Genomic DNA, 22,971 nt, shown 5'->3' with positions numbered 1-22,971 from the left:
ACATTCTTTATTGGGTGTTCATATTTTGTCTTCATGAATTTAATGTTTTTTGTTACCACTTTTAGTGTATTGGACCTCTGTAAGTGACGGAATTATGTTCATATATAAATTTTAGAAATGTGGAAACCAAAATATCTTAATATACCTTTAAAGTGAAAGTGCTTTGGTATTAACATTCTCTAAATGCATACAGGGCAGATTCATCTCAGAATGAAATGCTATGAAACGAGACTACAGTTGGCTTATTACATCCAGCCCCCCTGTTCTTCTCTTGTTAGCTTACAGTCGAATCTCCACAGCCAAAGTACTCCTTTAAAACATACTTGATCTTGTCATTTCTCTGTTTAAAATCCTCCAGAATAAAAACCAAAGCCCTCTTCCTGGCTCCTGTAGGATCTTATCTCCCCAAATCCCCACTCGCCCTCTGCACCTCGCTCCTCGCTGAAATACCCTTCTCCATATAGCTTCACCATAACAGCTCTCACTTTCTTCAGGTCTCTGCTCAAATATTAACTACTCAGAGAGAGGCCCTTATGACCATCCAAAATTAAATAGCATATTCCCTTCTATCCATCAATCACTAACCTTCATTCTCTGCTATATTTTTGTTTATAGCACTTATAACTATTTGACATATTATGTATTGATTTATACCCACCACTCTATAATTTTAGGTCTATAAGCACAAGGACTCTTCTGTTCACTGCTGTATCTACAGGGCTTAGAATAATACCTGGCACATAGTAGGTACTCAATAAATATTTGTTGAATAAATTTTGGAGATTCTCTGCAGCTTGGCCTGTCTCCAGTATAAGGCAAGACTATTAAGATCTAAGTTTTATAAAGTAGACAATGTTTTAAAGGCTTTTTATTTTCTCTTAATTTCCCATCTATTTTGAAAGCCATTTTAATTTATTACTTTCAGATTCATCATCCTTTTTGCAAACTCTCTTCTTTCCATCTTTTTCTAGTCTATTTTTTAATTATGTGTGATACTTTATTTTGAATTATGGGCAATTTAAAGTTGATATTTCATTTCAACAAGTTTTAATTACTTAATTGAAATATGAAACTCCAACTATGAATTCACTGTTGGTGAAAGGCACCAGATTTACATTCCCATAAAACTGAGCACTTACCTTTATGTGCTACGTATATGAGGTAGGTATATGAGTGGGTAATAGCATTCTGGATTTCCTCTGAAAACTAGAAATCTTCTTGATTAAAAAACAAACTAACTAACTAAAAGGATAATTTATTCCTTAGCATCCTCTGATTCATGCCCTCTAAAACAAGCATATGTATCAATAGAGGTTTTTATGCCATAAAAATATAACTGACTATAAGAGAACTGAGCTTATTTAGGCAATAGGTCCAAAGCACTTTGAAAACTAAAGGAGAAAAAGTAGCTGTTGCAATGTTTACAACATTTTTACTAAAATAAAATTAAAATAGTCCACTTATTTGGACATTTTCCCTGCCTTGGCCTAGACTTCCCTGCTTGTTACTTACCAGACCAGGTACTAGAAATGCCCTATGTGCCAGTAAACTGTCGGGAATGAAGGGCGGATCACCTTCCAGGTAAAGAACCAGGACCAGCAGAGGTGCTTGCTAAAGGTAAAGGGAATATGGAATGAGGAGTGGAAGGAGGAGGTCATGGATATGACCATGTGAACACTTTCAGAAATAAGAACTGTAATTCTCATGAGTATTTCCTCTTTATTTTGTTATGAATATGTTTATGTGTGTCTGTACAGCAAATATCTTTGTCTTCTCTCTTATCTCCTTATCATGTAATATAAGATGTATTGACTTTATATCAGAGTAGTTAAGTATTGTTAACTTTACGTCGTAGTATTTAAGTTACGGGATATCAAGACGAGCGATCATCGTCTAAGGACTTTGCATCCTCTTCTGCAGAAAGCATTAGTGTGGTTTTGGTTGTATGCAGAATAGTTGTTTCATGTTGAGTGGTATTATGCCCTTCTTATTCTCTTATTTTGGAGATTAAGTATGGTTTCAAGAGGTGTGTATGGATGCCAAGTTGACAAGGGGTGCACTCAGGATAGTTAATTTTATGTGTCAACTTGGCGCCACAGAGTGCTCAGATATTTGCTCAAACATTATTCTGGGTGTGTTCTATATTTGGATGAGATTAATATTTAAATTGGTGGGCTTTGAGTAAAGCTTAACTAACGTAGATGGACCTTACCCAATCAGTTGAAGGCCTGACTAGAACAAAAAGCTCGGCCTCTCCCAGGCAAGAGAGAGTTCTCCAGCAGACTGCTTTTGAACTCAAACTGGAACATTGCTTCTCCCAGGTCTCCAGCCTGTCAGCCTACCTTGCAGATTTTGGACTTGCCAGCCTCTATAATCCCATGAGCCAATTCCTCCTAATATTGTATAAATATATATACATACATGCATACATACATATCCTGTTGGTTCCATTTCTGTAGAGAACCCTGACTAATACACTTCCCAACAAGGACAAAAAAGTCTGTGACCTAAAATTATTTACAAGGAAATGACATTTTATTAACTAGATTCAAAACATTTGTTTGTGCTAATGACCGTGTCATACAATCACTCAAAGGTAGCAGAAGTTTGCATTATACATACGTTATTGGAGAGATCTAGTCATTCATTGAGCTTTAAGCGTGTAGACTGAACTATCGCCATGATCTTGCCTACCTTACAAACATCTACTCTATTTTTAATAAACAGCATTTTCGTAGGACTTTTTTAATGAACTTGAGACCCAGAATATTTAAACACTTTATCACTGCAGACATATTTTGTAAATTCTATAAGTTAACATAACACTGATGCTCAATGAAATTTGTTTTCAACTTTATGTATTATCAATAATGGTAACTTATTTCTTACAAAATAGTAAAAAATGCTTTTATTGTGTATGGTGCTACCTAACATTGGTAAGCTGAATACAAGCTAGGAAGGAATGTGAAAATCAGACTCAAATACGTTGGCTACTACATTCATTAAATCAATATGAAATCAGGCCACAGAAAAAATTACAAAATTATGGGATATATTTTCAGAATCATTTCAGAAACTTCTGTGAGATATTGAGGCTCTGTAGAACAGTTTACACAACAACATACAAGAAATTAGAGTATACCATTAGTAGGCTTCCTACAAGGAAAAAAAAGCAATTTTTGAAGTTCCTTCAAGGACAAAAGATAATGGATGTTTTTATAGTTTGCATCTGGACTAACTCTATTAGCATCATTAGTGGTAATGTATTCCAGAAGCCATTTAATGTAATTATGCAGATAATATTTTTTTCATTAAGAATGTTGTGGAATTTCAAATAAGTACATTTTTTTAGCTGAAATCTTTTAATCTTCTAAGCGTAGTTTCCTAGAAAGGTCTATTACCTCTACAGGAAAAAATAGGGAAACTGTGGGTTAAGAGACTAATAATCTTCACTGTTCTAACTCACTTAAATATTGATATAACGTTTTCCTTTAAGTTGCTAAGTCAAGATAGAGAAGAAAAAGAGCTTTCCAAATACCCTTACTTTTAGGTCTTAGCGTGCAGATGTTTAAAATAAAAGCATTACTGTATTGAAAGTGCACTGCTTCTAGTAGACACTTTTCATTTTTCTTTAGTTTTTTTTTTCCTATTTAGCCATCTTTTGACTCCTCTTGAACCACCACCCCGCCTTTCTTTGGGGAAACACCTCTCTCAGACTCTCAGGACATGTGGTTTGGATGGAGCCAATTCCTTGGTTTTAGAAGTTGGCACGTGAACTCAGGTCTGGCCAATCAGAGCATTGCAACCCCCTTACGCAGAGGTGTCCACACACGCACGCTCACCCATGCACTCATGCTGCAATCACCCAGACACGGAGTGTTTAAAAAGATGGGCAATAAGACTCATTCTGGGCCTCCTGTGCAACTCTTCAAGGTGCGGCTCCTTGTTGGACAGGATACAAACCTAACCTATCATCAAGCCAGCAGTTCCAGTCACCAGAATGAGTTCACCTGCCAGAAGAGGAAGAGAGCCCGACTCAGTCCTGTTGATGCTCTTGTCCTCCTGGATCGAGTCATTTCAGAAGTTTTATGTTGCATGACCCAATAAATTTATTTTTTAGTTGTTTGTTAAATCTGTTTGATTTAGTTTCGGTTACTTACAAATGAAAGTCATATACTACTAGTCATATATTACTACTTTGAAGAAAATATTCTTATAATTCTCCCACTCATTTCCCATAAAGGGCAAGTTCCCTTTGTGTCTTTTCCAGTTGTTCCCTCTGTAAAGTACCATCCCGTTTCTTCCTGCCAAATCACATCTCTCATTTTATTAAACACTGCTGAACCATTTTCTTATATTACCCTTCCTAGCTTTGAATTCTCCTCCAACTCAGAATTCTAATTGAGTCAGCTTACACATACTATTCACATGCTTCTGTTGTTCTGGAAATTGATACGTATTTGTGTACTTGGATTATAAGCTTCTTGTGGCAGTTATAAATAGTATTGATATCAGAGTAGTTCAGGGTTCCCCACACCCTTAGCAACAAGGACTGTGTCATTTGGACTCGTTGGTTGAAAATTTTTCACCCACTTTTGACATACCTCGGAGGACTGGGAGTTGGGCAGGAATGACACCCCAAGAACCTTTAAATGTTGAGTTTTGCTGTGATGTAGAACTAGGAAGACTTCCTTTTGTGAACGTTTTCTTATGGCCTCACCTTACAGTGCAAATACGCCAGACCTATAGCACGAGCCCATTCTCATATTGTTTTCTTTCAGTTACTTGTTGCTGCATTGTAACCACCTCAAAATGTACGGCTTAAAACAATAATGGTTTATTACTTCCCGTGATTCTGTGGGTTGTTTGGGCAATTCTTCTGTTCCTGCCCAAGCTCACTTATGGCTGCATTCACCTAGCTGATTGGCCGGGCTTGGGTTCTGCCAGGTTGGTGGCTGAGGTAACCTCTCCTCTTCCCTCAGCGGTTCTGAGAGTGCAAAAATAGAAGTTTCAAGGTCTCTAGAAGCTCATCTTACAACCCATGTAGAGTCATTTGCATGGTCGCATTTTCTTGATCAAAGCAAGGACCAGCCCAGCTTAAGCAGGACTGGTGGTAGGGGGAATAATTCCACCAGTTGACGAGAGGAGTGGCAAAGCCTCATCACAGAAACTGTGCAGGATGCGGGCTATTGTGGTGACCATCTGTGGAAACCCTGTTGTTGTTATTTATAATTGGAGAAAAACCAGTGCACCTTTTTATTTCCAAATCCTCTTGGTGCATTCAATAGAATCCTTCCTGAACCATTTAATACTTATAAAAGTACTCAAAATGAAAAATAATGCTTTTCATTGCGAAGTAAATATTTCTGAAGTGCCATGTATTAGGACATACAGTTATTTATAAGTACACACATATGCTAGTCTATTTTCTTTGGCTTATATACACAGCTAAGCTGATAAATTTGTAAAAAAGAAAGATTCTGCTCTTGTTGGAAAAGGCAAAACATAAATATTGTAATTACTATCCATTCTGCCTTTTACTCTGCTCTGTAGAGCTTTAGTTTTTGAAAACATAACTAGGTTGAAAGAGTCATACAGGCCTTTGAACCAATACATTGCATTCTGTAAGTCTGAGAAGTGTAGCAGTGTAGCCACAATGCCGTTATTTTCATTTGAGATATTTAACATTTTTCCTATGGTGTGGTTTATTCAAAAGTTTTATATAATTTATATAAAGTTTTAATACATAAGAAACTGAAGAATAAAAATATTTGTGTAAAAATGGAAAGAAACTCATGGATGGCAAATACTACATTCAGGATGGTTGTTACCTCTGGCGGGGAAGCGAGGAGAAGGCCATCGAGGACCCCTAACTGAGAGGTGAATAACGTATTGGCAATGTTTTATTTCTTAAATGGTGTGGCAGCTATGCAGGTATTTGTTATTTTTTTTAAAGATATTTCTATATTAAATACTACAAAATTATAAAGAGAATTTAATACTTCATAATTATCTTCTAATTATCATTCAAATCTATGCTACCTGGAACTCTTCCAGAAATAATTTTTCTATTGGTTTCTAAAGTGTTGCCTCACTATACGGATAATTCTGATAATTCAGCCCACATGCAGTACCATTCCATAATGCCATTTCTTCTTCTTTCCAAATTAATTATGGTAATGACAAGCAGCCAGGCAGGCAGCATCCGGCAGCTCCTCCACTGCACACATACATCTTCTCATTCGGAGCCACATCTTCTCATTCAGAGCCACAAGCCTCTCCCGGCCACTTAGTTGCACCTGAAAGGTTTCTTATATGGTACATTTTGTAAAACATGGCAGGGGGTGGGGTGGGCTGGGAGTTGTATGTCAACATCTGAAAAAGATGCTTGCGAAAGGACTCCAGTAAACTTTAATCCTCTTAACAAATTAGGGCTAAATCTTATTCTGACATATATTGCTGAAAATAGTTTCTCATTCTTTCCCCAGTATCCCCAAAATATTAATATCTAACAAACGTTTTCAGGTGGAAAGTCCTTTTCTGAATATTACTTAGGATGCTTCCAAGAAAAAGAAAATTAAGGTCCTCTGGTGAGCTTGATTTTAAATAAGAAGTGGAAAATAGAAGCAATGTAGGTTGACTATCTGTGGCACACAAAAGAGGAAGAGAAATGGTATGGAAGTCCGTTCATGCTCTGTGTTTTAAGCCAGGCAGTGTCAGTTACTTTAAACTATATTCAAGAGGATATCGACATGCTTGTGCTCCACTGGCCTCTATTCAGATTGCCGTCCTTTCTTCCTAACTCAGAGTAATCCAGTAGAGCATCCCTATCTTTTAACTGGGAAATAATAGTAAATATAAACAAATATATTATCCCCAAATCTAACCCTTCATAATTTTAGTTGACTTGACACGTTAAATAAGGAAAGTTTAATGTCCGTCTAAATTTCTTTAAAATAGACTCCTTTCTTTAACTCCCTTAGAAGCAAATAAAGATTTGGATGAAAATATGTGGTAGAAGATACGTGAAAAAAGAAGTGTTGTGGCTCAAGGAGGCCTCCTTCTGGGAAGTTGCTGGAAGCCTGGCTGCGGTCCTCCTGTAAAGGTTTCTCCGCACCGTGGTTAGCGCCTACCGTGTAAGAAAAACGTTGGCCTCTGATTTAAGTTCACTTTTTTCTCTTCCTATTTTCTCCAGCTCGGTTACAGACACATCATTTAGGAAAGGGCCTAGCATGTGGTAGATACTTAATACAAATTTCCTGAATTGAAATTACGTTGATTTTACTAGGGTCAGCGTTGGAGGTGGGTTCAATATAAGATAAATGTTGCTGACAAACCTGCCATCCTGATGGCTTCATGATACTCTGTGTGTCTGCATGTGCGTGTGTGCGCGTGTGTGTATGTGTGTGTGAGGGGGAGAGAGAGAGAACAAGTAGTGAAACTAGCATATCTGAAACCGAACGCAATTTCTACAATTCTCCTTGGTTCCCATCTCTCTATCCTTGTCCATCTGATTCCGCAAGAACGTAATCATGGTCTCGATATTCTTTCTCTCTCCTTTTGAGCCCCTACAGCCATTCCGGCACCATCATCCGCCTCTTTTGCAGACCTCTGTGACCACTTAGCATCACTCCTCCCGCAGCCTCCTCTCTACCTCCGAGCTTTTCATCCTCTCCAACCTATCCGATGCACTACACCAACTCTCTTCCTTCCTGAAGCATTATTTTCATCGGATCACTCCTCTACAATGGCTCTTAATTGCCTCTGAATCTAATTAAAACTTCTTCAAGACCCTCTACCAATTAACTCCATACGCAGGCTCCCTTAGCAGCCTTCTCACGCCGGGCGCGGCTCCTGTTCTCCGGCCCAGCCGGCCCAGCCTCCCTGCCTCACAGCGTGCCAGTTGCCTCCTACCCAGAGTGCCCAGTGCACCTCTTTCTTCTTTTTGCCAAAGCTCCCTGTCTCTCAACCCAAAAAAAAAAAAAAAAAGAACGATTGCTAAATTACCTTTCCCTTCCAACCTGGGTTATTCCAACTAAGAATGTTGATGGATTGAACTTGGATCTGTGCTTTCGGGAATGCGCGCGTGTCACGTATCCGCATTATCGACGCCTGGTTGCGGGGGCAGTGCCCACACCGCTGGGTTCAGGGACTCCGCATTTGGCAGAAGTCCTGCTGACCTCGGCTAGTGGTTTGGCTTTTCCCAACAGCAGATGAAGGTGCTCGGCTCAGGCAGGATAGGCGGGCTCTCGGAGACCGTCTTGGTGTCTTTCTACTTCCCTTCCCGCCGGCAAGGCGCGCTGCCTGCCGTCGGGGCCATCTGCAGCCTGGGCCGTGCGGCTCTCCCGTCCCGCGCGATGGGATGGGGGAGCCTCGGGGGCCTCCGGGGTTCAGGAGGAAACATCTAGGCGAGAGCCGCTGGAGCGCGGCTGGGCCGAGAGGAGGGGACCGTAGGCCGCTGGTCATTTCCCGGTCTGGCCACCTCCCGGTCGGCGTGAGACGACTTTGCCGGGTCCCGCGGGTGTCCCGGTGCTGGGGCCCCGCTGCTCCGCTCGGGGTGGCGGCTCTGGTCCCCAACCGCCTCTCGCCACCCCCTCCCTGAGAATTCCTGGGGAGACAAAGTGTTTGTAAACCTTGGCCCTGGAGCAGCTGCCGCCCCCGCCTTGCCAACTAGGAGAAGAAGGAGGCAGCCCCGGAGCGGCCGGGGCGAAACCCTTCCTTGTCTGCTCTGCAGGCGCCCGGGGCCCGCCCGCGCCGTCGGGTCGCTGCGCGGGGACTGCGCGGAGACCCGGCCTCACCCGCACCCGGCCCGCTGGGGGCCCGGCTTCGCCACGGGCGGGGAGCGCCCGGCCCCTCTCCTCCCACTCTGACCGGCTGGGTGCCCCCGGGGGTTCTCCGTGTGCAGGCAAAGGGAGGGACCGGCCGGGCCACTCCTCCTCCGCCAAAGTGGCGGAGGGACCCCCAGAAGGGACCTTGGGGTGGTGGAAGGACGCTCTGAGTGGGATGGGAACTCTGAGTGGCGGAGGGGACCCCAGAGTTGGGGACCGGCTTCCGCCACAGCGCCCCTCCGGGCGACTCCGGGATGTCGCGGAGCGCCTTTTGGATCCAAACTGTCTTTCCAAGCCCAGGGACCGGATGTGGCCGTCGCCCGCTGGAGCTCTCCACAGGTGGGAGGCCTGTATCCATACAAGATAAGCTGCTGGTGGTTAGTGCTGTTGCTGCTGCTGCTTTGCTTTGTGTGTGTGTGTGACTGGTTTTAAGAGTATGATCCCAGTATCCCTTCTTGACGAATGCAGGCTGCTATAAATGACACCCAGAGAAGGACGCTATAAACATCAAGCGGTGGTAAGATGTTAAAGGAATGGAGTGGTTTGCAGGAGCACTGGGCTAGCCCTGGCATCGCACTGGAGCTACAATCGCTGTGATTACTGGTGTGTGGCGCTGGAGGCACTAATGATGGTTTTAGCTACAAGCCAGGGCTTGAACATCCTAAATACAAAAAAATCCCCTGCGGTGGCAGCCCTGATTTAAAGCTCATCAGAATCACTAGTGCTTTTCCTGGATAATGCAATTGAGATGGCTGTCGCTGCATTTCTCTTTCCCCACACTGATACACGTAAGGCTGCATCATTATTTTTAAATTAACATATCTTGCTGGACAGTCACAGCAGAGGCCTCCCCTGAAGTTGGCCACAACAGCACTTCACGTTGGCCTTGCACTTTATAGACATTGTTTCCTCTGGGACTTACTTAAATCCTGTTGGAAAGAAAGAAGTGGGATTATCCACATTCTGCATGTGAAGAAAGTGAGATTCGCAGGTGTCAACTGACTTCCTCGAGGTTGCTCACACATAAGCTCAGAGCTGGTGCACAAATGCAGGTGTTCTGATGCAGGCCCATTTCCCGTTCTGTTAGGTCTGCTGGGGGCTGCCTGTGGGCCTTGTTCTCCTCTTCCTCCTTCTTGTCATGTTACTTGGGATAAAGGCAGAAGGAAAAATCACCAGTTGTGGTGGAAACGGCCTATAGTGTGGGAGAAGGACTAAATCACTGGGCTCTGAAGGGAGCAAAGTTCTGCTCCGCGTGCTGAATTGACATCGTTGGTGGTTGTATCTAGGAGTGGGGGGATGTTTTCTCTCCATTCTGGAAAGTTCTTCCATGGATAGGTCCCTGTTCAAGTGACAGCTGGAAACTCACTTTTGAACCTTAAAGCTTATGAACAAACCTACTGTATGGGAAGAAGTCACAGGTGAAACCTGGGATTAGTTAAAATAGCATTCACTGGGCTGCCTTTTTCCTGCTGAAGGATCCTACCTGTTATTAACCATTGCTTCCTACCTGGTATTTGGGTCCTGATGGCCCTGAGAAGCTGGGGCTTCTCTGAGAGACTGAAGACTTGCCTACCACAGTCCAAACATGTAGGAACCAAGAATTGGGGGAGCGATGTTTTTCTTCTTACCTTGGGGAACTTTTCTGGTATAGAATATATGGCCTTCCCAGAGGAAGCTTTTCAAATCCCTACTCAGGAACTACTTAGAAATGGATGTTTAGAAACTTTTGCATGAGTCGTATGCATAGAGTCACCTTCATAAAGATTTGGCCAGGAGGAGTGGAGGGAAAGAATGCAGGGTGACGAGGGAGAGGAAGGGGAGGGGAAAGGAGAATTGGAACTGAAACAAAACATTTGAACACATTAGGAGGCTGTAAAATCAAGAGTCATTCCGAGCCGATGCCACTGTGGGGCGCCAAAGTTCTACTCGGCTAAGGCCTGCAGCCGTCTTGGGTGCAAGGACAGAAGTCCTGGAGAACAGATGCACTGGGGGAAGAGAGGGGGGAGGAAGGAGGGAAGGGAAAGGAAAGGAGGGGGTGGGGCTGGGGTGTCCTTTTTTCTCCACTTAAACTCGCCTGGGAGACTTTGTTACATAACAAGTCTGTGCGTGGAGGAAGAAGACTTTGTTAGAAGGGAAGAAGGAGGTTGGGGGAGGGGGCGAGCTCTTAGAAAAGAAGAAAATCTCGGACCACCGAACTGACCAAGGAGCACAGACGCTCTTCTTCGCTTCAGAAATTCTTGGGCGTCTTCTCAAACTGAGGCCACGACCTCTTTTAAAGGGGGCGTTCGAGGAGGGGACTCAGGTTTGGAGAGAATCTGCTGTCCACAAACACACCAGCTGCCCCGCCCAAGCTCCCCGCCTCCCACCCCACTGTGGGGTCTGCTACCTCCAGGACGCCGGGCTCTTTCTCCTCCTGGGCGCCCCGGGGTTGCCCAACTCCATCTGCAGCCCCCGAGGACTTCTCAGCCGGGGTAAAGCGCCCCCCCCCCCCCCCCCCCCCCAGCCTGTGAGCGTCCTGGATGCTCAGCCGTCAGCTGCCGGGAGGCGCTGATTTCATTCCGGGGCGGCTTTGGCTGCGGGCGGCGAGGGGCGGGGGCCGGCGGGGCGGGGTGGGGGCGGGAGGCCGGAGGCTGGAGGCGGCGGCCGCGACCAGGGGAGGCTGAGCGCCCCGGCCCCGCCAGGGTTTATTACATCCCAGCCACCGGCAAAGGTTAGGAACGCACATTTAGAGACGGGATAATCCGAGTTTAAATATTAACAGTAAAAGCAGAACCGGTGGAATATTTACCTAGAAACTGAGCAGATCTCCTTTTGCCAGGGGAGAGGAGCGCGGAGGAGGCCCGGCTCCCAGGCCTGCGGCTCTGGCGCGGCGCATCCCCCAGGCATCGCTGGAGCCCGCCAGGACCCATCTCGGGAGCTTCCTCGGATTGTGGTTCAGCGGGGAGGGCCGCGGACCCCCTCGCTTTGCCAAGTCGATCCGAGTCTGCGGGGCTCGGTCCAAATCTTCTGCTTTGTCATATTCTCCTTTTTAAGGGCCTCCCCGACCAACACAAAAGGTAGCGGAAAGTACGTTGGATCAATAGCAAAGATTGTTATTTAGATAACGAATTAATCTCCCTGTTATAATACTTTTTATAGTGAACTTTGCACCCCTTCCATAAGAAAAAGGAATTTAAAGGAAAAGAGTCTCAAACAGGATTAAGGTTTTAATTACAATTCCCTATCGAAATAGTATGTTTGATGAGCTGATCTTATCAATTAATAGTAACATTAAAGCTCAAGAAACAGATTCACGGAAAATATGCTTTAGGGCGTCTTTTAAAAGTAATCGCACCCAGGGAACCAGCGGGCAGCAGGCCAGCGACGCGGCGTCCGAGCGAGTTTCGGATCCGCGTCTGCTCGGACTCGGCCAGCGTGGGGCGCGCATCTGGGGCTCAGGATGCGGCAGGGGGCGGTGGGACCTGTTCTGGGAGCCGCGGCAGTGCAGGGGGGGCGGGGGGGATAATAAATAACTGACGCCTCTTCCAAGCCGAGGCCCACATCAAAGTTGGAGCCCCACAAGGGCCGTGCAGTTCACTGCGTTTGGGTCAACGTTATATTCCAGGGGCAAATAAAGTAATTTGAACATGCACCAACAGTTTTCCATAAAATACGAGTTAAAAGAAGTAATAGAACTAATCACTGTCTCCTCAAATCAAGTAGAAAACATTTCAATGCACTAATTAGAGTAATTAGAATAATAAGCCTCTGCCTATATGTGGTAAGACAATGTGTACAAACAACTTTATTTAATGTATACTGGTAATCAGCGATGCGTGCCTGCTTGAATGCTTAGCGCAATAAAACTACCCTCCGTCCGCCCAAACAATCAAATACAAATTAGTTTAATGATTGTGCCTGCTGAATGTCTTAGAAATCCACAGGCAGAGGCGAGTAAATAGAAGCATCCTTGTTTGCGTGCGTCCCCGCCCGGGCTGGCCGCAGGGCCCGGTGAGTGGCCGCGAGCGGGCGCGGCGGGAGCGAGCAGGAGGCCCGGCGCGCCGGGCGGAGGCCGGCTGGGCGCCAGCACCGATCTGCGCCCCGCCAGAGCCCTGCCTCTGCCCTGGCCGCCTTCCCACTCCTCCTCAGCCGGCTTCCAGCCTCAGGGGCCCCGCCGCGCACCCCAGGCCCCAGAAGCCCCTCTCCCCTGCCGGGCCTCACCTCCTACTCCGGAGGCGAAAGGCCTTGTTAGAACTCCCAGCGCCCATCTACGAGGATTTTCAGAATTTAGTGATTTCCTCCCACCAGGAGACTCCTCCGAGGGCCCTTGGAGGGCTAAGAGGGGCGTCCGCTCCTGCTGCGAGGGCCCAGCCCCCGGAAGAGAACCCCAGGCCTCGGGTCTTGGGGCGGCCCCTCCCTGCTCATTGTCCTCAGCTCTGACTTGGGATGATGGGGCGCCCAGAGGAGCCCCCAGATTCCCTGCGCTGGGGAATTGACTTTCCTCCTGTGTAGACAGAAGAGCGACTTGAGGCCCAGCAGGGAGTGGTCGGTTTCCGGGGTTTAGAGGCTCGTTTTCCTCCAGGCTTCAGCGCTTGGAGGGTAGGTTCCTCTCCACTGGAGGCAGGGAGCTGAGGTCAGGAGCAGCCAGAAGTTTGATGGGTGGGAGCTGAAGGGAGCACGCTTCAGAACTTCCTTGCCAGCCTCGGCTCCCTTGCTCCACTCATTGACCCTCCCCCACCCCCTCACCGCCCCCCCCCCGCCCCCAACAAGCAGGAAAAGGCCAAATTACTGTACTTCACAGGCACCTGATCGCTTTTTCCTCCCTGATTTTCCTGCAGTTGCCTTCTCTACCCTCTTCTCTTGGGCCACCTTTTCCCACGATTGCCTCTCCCATGCAAAAAGCAATGTCCTGGGCCCAACTTTGCAGAGTCAAGCAGAAAAACCGCGCAGGCAGAAAGCTAGGAGATTCACCCACCCCTGGACCACTGACCCTCAGTCACCTCTGCGCCCCATCGCATCTCTGTCCCTGCCACGCGCGCCCCTACAGAGGCCCCGCCAACTCGCCGCGACTGAAACCAACTTTCCCAGGGGCGGCCGCCGTACCTAAGGCATCTGCCCTCCTCCTCCTCGCCACCTCGGCTGGTGCCCCGGGTGGGAGAACCCACCCCTAGTCGACGGGCTGCCCCCCTCCCCCACCTCCAAGCTCTCCCTGAAAAGGAAGAGTGATGGAATGGCCCTCGACGTCTGGGCTGTCGACCCTCCCCATCAGGGTTCAGGCGTCTCAGCCCGGCGGCGCAGAGAATCCCCATTCCTGGCAAACACTCCGGGGCTCTTCAGCATCCCGGAGAGAAGGCCCGGACTGGAGGACAGGGAATGCCCGGCTCCTCTCGCTTGTCTCCGGTCCCTGCGCCGACAAGCGGGGTGGCTGGGCCTTTCTTCCAGCGGCCCTCGCTACCCCAAGGTGAGGGGCGCACGGCGAGGCGGGGGCGCCTCCCTTGCGCCCGGGCTCAGAGCAGATGCTGGTCGCGGCCCCCTCGCCCGCCTGGCCCAGGCGCTGTAACAACTTGGAAGGAATATTTTGTTAGGGGAGCAAAGAAACAGAAGTTATTAATGTCAAGTCATTCTTTCCAGAATCATGTGCTGTGGAACAGAAAAATTCCTCTGACGGAATGAGATTTCTTAACATGAGGAGAGAAAGAACTCCCAACACTTCTGCAAGGATTTGCCTGGAACCTTAAAGCCCGCTGATTTACAATGGCTAATTTGTGTTACAAACCCGCAAGAAACTTTTCTTTTTCCCACTCTCCTGCCAAACTTTGGCTACATTTGTGCGTGTGTGGCTTTTTTTTTTTTCCTTTTTAAACAACAAACCCAGAGGAAACACTAGTGGGAGGAAAAATATATGCCCCAAATGAAAAAGGACGCAGATTCAAATTGATTCCACAGCGAGGTTTCCTATCGCCGCCGTTCTGCACACCGAGAGTTAATCGTATACAATTTATAACAATCAAAATCCCCTCCATATTGCTCCGATGGGGTCCTAATGCTCCCCTGTCTTTCTAAAATTAGTGACAAGTGAGTCTTTGTGGGGCATTTATTTCCCTCTTTTTTCTGGATGACAGCTCCCCAATCTGAGAGCAGAGAGCTGTTTGCCGCCAGCTACAGACCACTCCAGACTCAGACTCTTCACGCGCGAACCGCCTATGGAAGTTTCCCCCCAACCCCAGACAAAGAGCTATAAAAACTCAGAAAGACGTGGAAGGAATAAACTTAAGATATAGATGCACTTTTACTGGTGTATTAAATAACATTTCAGACATTTTTTTTTAAAAAAGAAATACATCTTAATGTAATCAACAACCAGAATTCTAGGAACAATAAGGGAGGCCAGGGTTGTTTCGATGGAGTCTGATATTGTTTCTAAAATCTCTAACAGCCAAGCCAAGCAGAGTTGTTATTTAGGTAATGGGAAAGTACTACAGGATAAAGTTAATGAACTTTTTTTCTTAGGAAAAAAAAAGGAGGAAACAAATTTCCTAGCTTCCCACCAAATACAATGTGAACAATGTGAAATATTCTGGTTGTTTCTTTATCTCCATAATCTAGCAAAGCCTTAAAGAAAACTAAAAAGCCATTTTCTGGTGCTCCCATACCCATCTCTAGATAGGGGGCATTGAAATAACTCTAGCCCAAGTCCTACAGAGGTGCGCAAGTTTATTCCATGGTTTGCTAGCTGAGTGGCAAACCTCTGCCACTTTTGTATTATTTCTCACTCTGAATCAAGTGGTGGGAATATGTACCAGGATCCATGGGTCTCTCCTGCCACTAGCTGCCCCCTGTTAAGAGATTGTGTATCCTTGAAAAAGTAAACTTTCCTAAATAGGGAAAATGTATAAAATTTAGCTGTACATCTCATTTAGTTATATTGTCAAGATCCATTCATAGTACTTCAAGATTCATTTTTTCCTTTCATTTTAAATAAACACTGTCCTGTTTGCCTCACTGAAATATACAAGCAGACCCCAAGAAACATCTTTACCTTTGACCCTCACCTCACCATCCCTCTTTCTTTTTCTGTACAAGCTCCATTCTTTACCTCATTCTTTAACCTGTCTAGGACTGCAATGGAATCTAGAACAGAGTTCTATAAACTGATGGAAAAATCAACAAAGACAAATCACAGAGACCAGTGATAAAAAGAGAACTTCTCTCATCCAGCACTACCCAACCTGCTTCTGTAGCAAGGCAAATGAATGCAGCGTATAGACAAACAGGCGCAGGTACCAATGCACTCACATGCCATTTCCCCCCCATTGTTGCTATTGCATCTCTTTATTAGTTGCTTTTGGAGAAATAAGAAGCTAGAAAGATGAGTGCCTTTATTAAAGCCATTTCACCAGAAAATTTGTCCAACCAGTATATGGTTTCCACTGGTAGGAGCACGAGGAGAAGAGGCAGAGTGCCTTTGTTGCTACATCGGAAATATATAGGAGGTAACTTCGTGGGAACCGAGGATGTTGAGAAGTGCCAAGAACAATATTTGTGGCCATCCCCTCCATCTGACCCTCATATAACTCTCCCACATGATCCTTTCTCTCCCATCCTACATTATAAACTTTAAAAGTGACATATTTTGAGGAAACACAGGAGCTCTTTCAGCATGGCCGTATTCCGCATTGTTGTCTTTAGGGAAAAGAAAGGTTTGTCGTTGTGGCTAGCCAACATCTTAGGGATGACTGCCCCAGAAATTTCTTCCAGTGGCAGTGATGGAGCTTTTTCCCCTTAGCATGTACTGATTCCCCAAACCAGCATCAAAACTGCCCAAGTAGCTTTAGAATCTGAATGGCAAGCATGGGTCAAAACCATGGCGTGTCCGTTTAACACGTGATGGTTTCTAGTCAGTAGCCCCTGTGGGTAAGAACAAAAAACGCCTTCTCAAGGTCCACTAAAATGCCCTGCAGAGGGCAGATGCTGCTTGTTTTCTGCCTACAATGGAGGAGGATATTGACCCAGAACTCAAATCTATATCCAACTTAAACATTTTACCCATCAGCGAATCTGTGGTCACAGAACACTTCTTCTTTCTGTCACTTCTCCTTCAGACTATTGATAAGATCATTTGGCTGAATCTGTTTGGGACCTGTGTAATATTGACTAGGAGTTAGAAAAGATGATCAGATATAATAAGCCCAGAAACTACCTCTCAAAATGGACATTTATACTTAAACCAGCGTTCCAAGGAGGACTTTAAATACACCAGGAAACTTGTAAACTAACCCAATACTGCTTGGATTTCTCACTAACCTTAAAACTGATTTTGTAAGTGTAATGTTCCATCTAAAACTATCTGAAACGGTCTGTTATTGGCATCACGGTCTTGAGTCTCTCCCATACATTCTTTTCTTTTTTTCTTTCCTTGTTTTAGAGCCTGTTTACTTGCCTGAAGAGAAATAGACACTGTTGAATAAACCATGGCAAAATCCATCTTTTTCTGTAAACCTAACAGGAATAATATATAGGGCCTATCTCTAATCACTTGGTAAACACACATATTGCCTATTGTCAGTTATTCTTTGTTGAAAGATATTTGTTAATTTTTATTAAAAAGAATAGTCCTCTTAACTAAGCCTTGCTCTTCTGTAGATCCCACATTATGTGAGGACATGTGGGTAGAGATTAAAGTCCGTCTTGTTCCATTGATGCCTTCCAAAAAAGCGCAACCAGAGAAGGTAAAGCTAACCTGGAAAGAAGATACAGGGATGTCTGCATAAATTTAAAGGGGACAAACGTCTCTTTGTCAGACCATGAAATGACAAACAAATTGAAGCTCAAACCCAATGGTCATTTCAATTCACTGCTACAGGCGTGGAGACTGAAAGGTTTGGGACTGATAGCTTTTGCAAGAAAAGTGAATCAGAACAGTAGCCTCTCTTAAAAAAAAAAAAAAGACCCTGAAAGTTATAAACATGAAACCTGGCAGTATATGCATAAAATTTATTCCAAAACTTTATGAAGTATAAAGGAAGGGAAGTGTTTCACACAGAACTCCACTCAGTCAGTATAAGGTCTAGGGCTTTTCCCCCCCTTAAAACTTGGCACTATCTTTAAAAATAAAATAAAGATATTTCAATAATTAGAACAAACTATGAAGGTATTGTGCATTTCTGTTTTATGTAGATAATAAAATATTACTTTAACATAAATATATAAGGATCTCTGCGTTTTTATTTTCCCCACAAGCACAACCAAATGTACCAAAACAAAGTATTTTTAAAGAGACTGAACAAAAAAATTACATCCCATATAGATTTTGCTCACCTACTCACTTAAAGCTACAGAAAAACAGTTTCCAGAACCTTTTTGCTTTAAAAGAAATAAATATACATTGAGGCAGGCCACTTAAAAATGATATGAAAATATTTCCCTGGGTAGCATTAAAAAAAAAGAAAAATAGACAAAGAAACATTTAAACTATTTCTGCATTTCAAAAGACAAATATTAAACATATATACATAGTGGTAAGGTTCAGTGGTAACTTAGTAAACCTATGAGAGTTAGAGAAGCTTTAGACACATCCCCTGAACTCCAGCTTCTGACCTTACCCACTCGGTAATAAGAATCTGAAAATTCATTTCCTCCACCATTGGCTATTTGCCCTGCTCTGGATTGCTCCACTAAAGGCCAGTCCCCATACCTCAGGAAGAAGCAGCGTGATGCACCGAAAGCAGCTCCATGCCCATCTCCTTGTGACATTCATTGGGGGAAATGAAATACAGGCAAATAAATATGCCCATTATAAGTCATCATTTATCTTGCAAAAACATTGAAAATGAAACAATCACAGGTGTTTGAAAAGACAATATAAAGCATATTTCCTAAAACCTTAACTACTGAGTGCAATGCTAATCTGATTCGGAACCATAATTTTATGGCATTGAGAATTTAATCTTTTAAAATAAAAATTTGCCTAATACCTAACCAGAAAAAAAAGCCCTAAACTTTTAAGATTAATAAAAAGTGTTTTCCCTTTTAGCGCCCGTTTGTGCTGATTACTTTTTAATATTTTAACTGATCACAGCTTAATGGTATTTCTTTTCAATACAGTTACAAGTTTTTTCACCTACTCTCTCGGTCGAGTCTTTTGTTATGGGAGTTAACCATTTTCCATCAAGATAAGGTAAAAAGACACACTTAAAACTATTAGCAAAACTATTAACAAAAGGAAGGATTGAAAATAGCATTTTTTCCCACTGCATTTGGCTTCCTTACTGAAAGAGGGGGGAAAAGCTGTCCAAGTCAAACCAGTATTTTCTGCAATAAATTACAGGAGAAGAGGGTGTGGGACCTTAAATACGATTTGATAAACAAATGAGCTAGTGAAGACAAAACCAGTGTAGAGTGGAGATATTCTCTGTATGCATGTGCGTATTTGTGTGCTAAGAAACACAGTCTTTGCATACACCATTAAGTTCCCAGATTATTTTCTTTATGTTGAAAAAAAAAAAAGCTATTAGAGGAACAAAGTTTAACTGCTGTTGTCAGCACAAATAATTCCTCATAATTAAGTTATTAAAACTGAAGGCAGAGAACTATATAGGGGTGTCTGAAGATGTATATTTCCCTAGTTCTCTCCGAAGTGCCACTTTCTTTCTGTTGGACAACTCTGGAAATATATTTAACCTCCACATTTCCTCTGAGCTCTCTCACAATGGGCCCGCCTGATGAAATGAAGCAATCAGTCACTCACTATCGATTTTTCTTTTTCTCCCCTTCACACCTCCCCCAGAAACACTGCCTGAAAATGAAGTTTACTTTGTGGCCGGTAACAAAAACCAATGCTTCACTCTCCTTTTTGTACTCCGTACTGGATTCTTGCCTTGGATAAAGCGGGTGGACCATGCACATTTCCTGAAAGCAGAGAATTATTTATTTTGTTTGAAGCCAATCGTTTTGCTTTGGTAAAAGGGGCAAATAAACGTTACACCCATGTAAAGGAGGGGGGGGGGGATCTGAAGGTAACCAAAGTTCACAAACAGCAAGAAGAACAAGGGACAACACAAGAACGTTAGAAATGGAGAGTGGCCAAGAGCTGGCTTCAACTCTCTCCGCTGAATAAAACAAAACAAACCCCGGCAATTTCAAAATGAACGGTGGGAGAAAGAAAAATACGTTCACGAATTTGTTCCTGTAAACTTCGATTTTCTTGCAGTGCAAACTGACGTGGTTAAATTTTGCCTACATCAAGGAACGTGTGTATTTTTTCCTTTTTCCTGATGGGGGTCCACATTAAACAAACACAGCAGCAAGTGCCAACTCGGAGCATCAGGAAGCTGTGTTTGGTGTTTATCAAGGTTTGGTGGACTTTTTCTTTCTTTTTGGTAATTTGTTTAGTTTTGCCAGGTATTTAACTCAGTGCTTGCCATCTCTCTTTCTCTCTCTATCACACACTCTCTCCTCACGCTCTCTGTGAGACAATCCACTTCATTGCCTGGTTACTAGCCTGTAAAGGTCAAAACATATCATTACACCTGCTACCGTTTAAAGGATAGTCCAGTGCCTTAGTTGCTTTCCTTAATTTTTTTCTTTGTAAGGGACGGGGAAATAATAATTAAAAATAAAAGAACAATCAGAAGTTAGAGAGGGAACAAGGGGGCCGGGAAAGGGCCGTGGACCGAAGGGGAGGGGGAGCCCCGCGCTCTGCCCCTCCCCCTGCTCGAGTTCACTGGACGGGCGTCTGCACCCCGTGGTGAGGTGGCGTGTCCCTACTCCCCCCGTACACATCCTCGGCGCCCGGCAGAGTCCCTCCGGGAGGGGTCATCCTTTTCTCTTTCTGTCTCCTGTTACAAAACCAAACTCTCACCACCTCCTTCTCCAGCTGTAAGCTGTCCGCGAGGGAAGTGATCTCCTGGGCCGAGGGCTTGGGGCATTTGAGGAAATGGCTCTCCAGAGCCCCCTTGACGCTCACCTCGATGGAGGTCCTCTTTTTCCTCTTGCGCCCCTGCGCCGCGATCTTGTCTATGCTCGTGGGGCTGCCCGAGGACGAGTCCGCCTCCTCCAACCACTTGTTCAACAAAGGCTTCAGCTTGCACATGTTCTTGAAGCTCAGCTGCAGGGCCTCAAACCTGCAGATGGTGGTCTGCGAGAACACGTTGCCGTACAGGGTGCCCAGAGCCAGCCCCACGTCCGCTTGGGTAAATCCCAGTTTGATCCGCCGCTGCTTGAACTGCTTGGCGAACTGCTCCAGGTCATCCGAGGTCGGCGTGTCCTCGTCCGAGTGCGGGTCGTGGTGCGCGCCGGGGTGGCCCGGCGGGCCTTGCGGGGGCGGCGGCGGCGGCGGCTGCGGGTGTGGATGCGAGTGCGGGTGCGGGTGGTGGTCCGCGTGGTGCGGTTCGTCGTGCGCGTCCCGCAGGCCGTGGTGGTGCAGCCCGGCCGGCTGCCCGCCGGCGCCCAGCATGCCGTTCACCGTGAAGCTGGGCTGCGAGTAGAGCAAGCCGCCGTTGGACGCTCCCATGGAGGGCGGGAGGTGCGCTGCAGCCGCCGCGCTCCGCCATGCCCCGGGCCCCGGGTGGTGGTTGGCGGCGTGGTGCACCAGATGCGGCGGCCGCTGCTGTTGCTGCTGCTGTTGCTGCTGCTGTTGCTGCTGCTGCTGCTGCTGTTGCTGCTGCTGGTGCTGCTGCTGCAGGGCGCCTGGCCCGTGCAGCTCGTCGCCGCGGCCGCCCTGCTGTACCACCACGGAGGGCTTGATGTCCGGCTGGCCCAACGGGCTGGTGGACCACGGGGAGCCGTCGCCGCCGCCCCCGCCGCCTCCCCCGCCCCCGCCGCCGCCGCCACCACCCCCGCCGCCGCCGCCGTGGGACAGCGCGGTGATCCACTGGTGAGCGTGGCTGAGCGGGTGCCCGTTGCTCTGCAGCGCGCCGTAGTCGCCCTGCACCAGGCTCTGCGCCTCGCGGTAGCCACCCGCGCCCTGCTGCATGCCGCCCGGCGGCTCGGCGTGCACGATGGAGGCGCTGGAGGTGAGCAGGCTGTAGTGGTTAGACGCTGCGGTCGCCATGACTCTCAGAGCCGGACTGAGCGCTCCGGTTAAAGGAGCCGCGCATTTGACAGTTACTTTTTCGCCTCGGGCTCCTCTCCCCGCTCGCTCTCTTTCTCTCTCCTCTCTCTCTCCCCCAGCGGGCAGCTCCGACGCCCGCTCCGACGCCTTCTGTTGCTGCTCCTGCTATTACTGCTGCTGCCGCCGCCGCCGCCTCCCGCCCGCCCGCCCGCCCTCGCTCTCTTTCTCCTCCTCTCCCTCCTTCTTGCTCTCGCTCACTCTCTGACTAGCTCCGCGCTCCCCCCTCTCCCTGCTCTCTCCAGCTCTCTCCCGCTCTCTTGGCAGCGCCGGCTCGCAGCGGCACGCGCCTGGGCCCCGCCCCCTCCGCCCCCTCCCATTGGCTCCGCGCCCTTTGATTTACGTGGATACCACTAGCAACCTCCCAGGCCGGCGCCACTGATTGGCGCAGAGCTGCCCCCTCCTCCTCCCCCCGGACACGGAGTCCTTTTAGCCCTCCTCCGGTCCCCCCTCGCCACCCGATTCAGATTCTCTTAGTTCTCACCTCCCCTTTTCCCCCGCCCCCGGCCTCCTCCGCCCCTCTCAGATGGGCCCCGCCCCCCATCTGTCTCCCGTGCAAACAAACCCGGGAGGGGTGGGGGGTGGCCCCGACGCTTTTGCGACCACAGCCACTTGGAAGACTTGGGTGGCGGGGGGTGAAGGGGGTGGGTCGTCGGTCCACCTCTTCCCCGTAGGGCTGGGGGAGGGGGTGAAGAAGGAGGGAGGAAGAGAAAGGCTGAGTCGCACCGAGCCAGTGGGAGCCCGATTTTTTTTCACCTTGGGGGACACACACACACACACATCTCTTAAACCTAGAGCCAGAAGCCAGACTTGTCCCCTTTTGAAGTCTCCTTTTCCCCCACGGTTAGAATTTCAATGCCCTTGTGCTTCTTGCTCCAGGGTGTGCGACGCTTTTGCCCCGAATAAAGGTCCTCTTCGTCCCCTCCTCTCCCCCGCTAGCGCAGGCTCTCTTCCTTTTAGGTTCTAGGCCCAGTTGCCTCCCAGCCCCTGGGCGACAGGACCCCACGAGAGGCAGTCTCAGCCCGCGCATCGGCTTGTGAGAGACTCCTGTTAAGA

General features: G+C 46.8%; 1 protein-coding gene across 1 annotated transcript; it reads right to left on the bottom strand.

Annotated features, from left to right (window-relative positions):
* Positions 1-15,072: 15,072 nt before the first annotated feature.
* Positions 15,073-22,053, bottom strand: POU3F2 (POU class 3 homeobox 2). Its single transcript, XM_023650839.2, has one exon. It carries the CDS (start codon positions 21,856-21,858, stop codon positions 20,527-20,529), a length of 1,332 nt encoding a protein of 443 aa, XP_023506607.1. The 5' UTR covers positions 21,859-22,053; the 3' UTR covers positions 15,073-20,526.
* Between the last annotated feature and the right edge of the window lie 918 nt (positions 22,054-22,971).

Source organism: Equus caballus, chromosome 10, assembly GCF_041296265.1.
Source record: "Equus caballus isolate H_3958 breed thoroughbred chromosome 10, TB-T2T, whole genome shotgun sequence".
In the NCBI taxonomy this organism is placed as follows: Eukaryota; Metazoa; Chordata; class Mammalia; order Perissodactyla; family Equidae; genus Equus; species Equus caballus.
Note: the sequence above shows the minus strand (reverse complement) of the source record. Positions and strands in the feature narration are given on the sequence as shown.